Source organism: Polyodon spathula, chromosome 9, assembly GCF_017654505.1.
Source record: "Polyodon spathula isolate WHYD16114869_AA chromosome 9, ASM1765450v1, whole genome shotgun sequence".
NCBI lineage: Eukaryota > Metazoa > Chordata > Actinopteri > Acipenseriformes > Polyodontidae > Polyodon > Polyodon spathula.
Genome location: NC_054542.1, coordinates 8,305,514 through 8,308,770, shown reverse-complemented (window position 1 = coordinate 8,308,770; position 3,257 = coordinate 8,305,514). Strand labels below are relative to the sequence as shown.

General features: G+C 42.3%; 1 protein-coding gene across 1 annotated transcript in view; it reads right to left on the bottom strand.

Moving 5' to 3' along the window:
* The window catches only part of mogat2 (monoacylglycerol O-acyltransferase 2), a 28,692-nt gene extending 25,435 nt beyond the window's left edge, over positions 1 to 3,257 (bottom strand). Inside the window, exon 1 of the mRNA XM_041260048.1 lies at positions 3,155 to 3,257. Coding sequence (XP_041115982.1) covers positions 3,155 to 3,248 — 94 coding nt within the window. The 5' untranslated portion in view covers positions 3,249 to 3,257. The remainder of the gene's footprint in view (positions 1 to 3,154) is intronic.

Here is a 3,257-nt window from a genome sequence, read left to right as displayed (position 1 = left end):
TGAATGCCCCTTTTTCTAAACTCCATTTGTGACCCCTGGTCCTTGTTTCTTTTTTCAGGCTGAAAAAGTCCCTTGGGTCGACACTGTCAATACCTTTTAGAATTTTGAATGCTTGAATTAGGTCGCCACGTAGTCTTCTTTGTTCAAGACTGAACAGATTCAATTCTTTTAGCCTGTCTGCATATGACATGCCTTTTAAGCCCGGAATAATTCTGGTCGCTCTTCTTTGCACTCTTTCTAGAGCAGCAATATCTTTTTTATAGCGAGGTGACCAGAACTGCACACAATATTCAAGATGAGGTCTTACAAGTGCATTGTACAGTTTTAACATTACTTCCCTTGATTTAAATTCAACACTTTTCACAATGTATCCGAGCATCTTGTTAGCCTTTTTTATAGCTTCCCCACATTGCCTAGATGAAGACATTTCTGAGTCAACAAAAACTCCTAGGTCTTTTTCATAGATTCCTTCTCCAATTTCAATATCTCCCATATGATATTTATAATGTACATTTTTATTTCCTGCGTGCAGTACCTTACACTTTTCTCTATTAAATGTCATTTGCCATGTGTCTGCCCAGTTCTGAATCTTGTCTAGATCATTTTGAATGACCTTTGCTGCTGCAACAGTGTTTGCCACTCCTCCTACTTTTGTGTCGTCTGCAAATTTAACAAGTTTGCTTACTATACCAGAATCTAAATCATTAATGTAGATTAGGAATAGCAGAGGACCTAATACTGATCCCTGTGGTACACCGCTGGTTACCACACTCCATTCTGAGGTTTTTCCTCTAATCAGTACTTTCTGTTTTCTACATGTTAACCACTCCCTAATCCATGTACATGTGTTTCCTTGAATCCCAACTGCGTTCAGTTTGAGAATTAATCTTTTGTGCGGGACTTTGTCAAAAGCTTTCTGGAAATCTAAATAAACCATGTCATATGCTTTGCAATTATCCATTATCGATGTTGCATCCTCAAAAAAATCAAGCAAGTTAGTTAGGCACGATCTCCCTTTCCTAAAACCATGTTGACTGTCTCCCAGTACCCTGTTACCATATAGGTAATTTTCCATTTTGGATCTTATTATAGTTTCCATAAGTTTGCATATAATAGAAGTCAGGCTTACTGGTCTGTAGTTACCTGGTTCAGTTTTGTTTCCCTTTTTGTGGATCGGTATTACGTTTGCAATTTTCCAGTCTGTCGGTACCACCCCTGTGTCAAGAGACTGCTGCATGATCTTGGTTAGCGGTTTGTAAATTACTTCTTTCATTTCTTTGAGTACTACTGGGAGGATCTCATCCGGCCCAGGGGATTTGTTTATTTTAAGAGCTCCTAGTCCCTTTAACACTTCTGCCTCAGTTATGCTAAAGTTATTTAAAACTGGATAGGAACTGGATGACATGTGGGGCATGTTGTCAGTATCTTCCTTTGTAAAAACTTGGCATCATGGACTCAGGAATCTGACACAGGCACACAGACTCCCTTTCCAAGCACACTGAATCAGAGCTACACTATACTGCATCATAGACTCAGGAATCTGACACAGGCACACAGACTCCCTTTACAAGCACACTGAATCAGAGCTACACTATACTGCATCATGGACTCGGGAATCTGACACAGGCACACAGACTCCCTTTCCAAGCACACTGAATCAGAGCTACACTGTACTGCATCATGGACTCAGGAATCTGACACAGGCACACAGACTCCCTTTACAAGCACACTGAATCAGAGCTACACTGTACTGCATCATGGACTCAGGAATCTGACACAGGCACACAGACTCCCTTTACAAGCACACTGAATCAGAGCTACACTATACTGCATCATGGACTCAGGAATCTGACACAGGCACACAGACTCCCTTTACAAGCACACTGAATCAGAGCTACACTATACTGCATCATGGACTCGGGAATCTGACACAGGCACACAGACTCCCTTTCCAAGCACACTGAATCAGAGCTACACTGTACTGCATCATGGACTCAGGAATCTGACACAGGCACACAGACTCCCTTTACAAGCACACTGAATCAGAGCTACACTGTACTGCATCATGGACTCAGGAATCTGACACAGGCACACAGACTCCCTTTACAAGCACACTGAATCAGAGCTACACTGTACTGCATCATGGACTCAGGAATCTGACACAGGCACACAGACTCCCTTTACAAGCACACTGAATCAGAGCTACACTATACTGCATCATGGACTCAGGAATCTGACACAGGCACACAGACTCCCTTTACAAGCACACTGAATCAGAGCTACACTGTACTGCATCATGGACTCAGGAATCTGACAGAGACACACACACAGACAGGTGCACGTAAAAGAACACCATTCGCATTTCAATCACTTCAGAACAGAAAAATAAGAACGTTTTATTAATGGAAACTGTTTTTTATTGCTCAAACATAACTGTTTCAGTAAGCCACTGTACAGTGGGCTACTCCTTTACTAGACTGTCAGCTCATTTCAAATCAGGCTCTTTTCATATTCCTGTAATGCATGAATGGGGTAAAGGTTATGGGTGTCTTGTAAATAGGGAATATAAGAACCTTTGAACGGGTTGCCATGAAGGATAAACGAGGCATGTCCCTGATCAAAGTGTACCCTGCTGGCATGCACGATCATTTTGCACTTTACTGTGCTTTAGCATTATGATTATACTCTATGATTAAGCATGTATTGCACAGTGTAATGCTTTCCCATACTGATCAGGGACTGCCATGCTTGTCAGTTTTTTTAACCATGCTTTTACTGTGCAGTTATTATGATACGCACACAGAGCTGCCGTTACCAATGCATAGTGCAATACACTGCTATGAAGGACTGACTATCTCATCTAACGCAGCTCCAGCACAGTGCACAGTTGTATGCACAAACACACAGTTATTGAGAAAGAATCCTAGTCCCTGATCCCTGCAAAGGTGACATTGTGATGAAAGTTACCCAATATAAATAAATACATTCAGAGCACCAATATCTCCATGGTGGTGACAGCAGGCTTTTAAGTTACTGTCACATAAGAAAGACAAGGCAGCCTTATCGCTACCCAACCCCTGCAGAGGGGAGTAATCCCAGTGCAGGCACCTGTGACTCAAAGAAAGGAGCCAGTGATGAAAGAAGAGTTACTTACCAAGGGCCAGGAAAGAGAAGACCCACTGCAGAACTGCAGCGGTTTGCAGTCTCCTGCTCAGAGGGATATTTGGTGGAGCAAACTGTACCTTCATGCTGGTGTG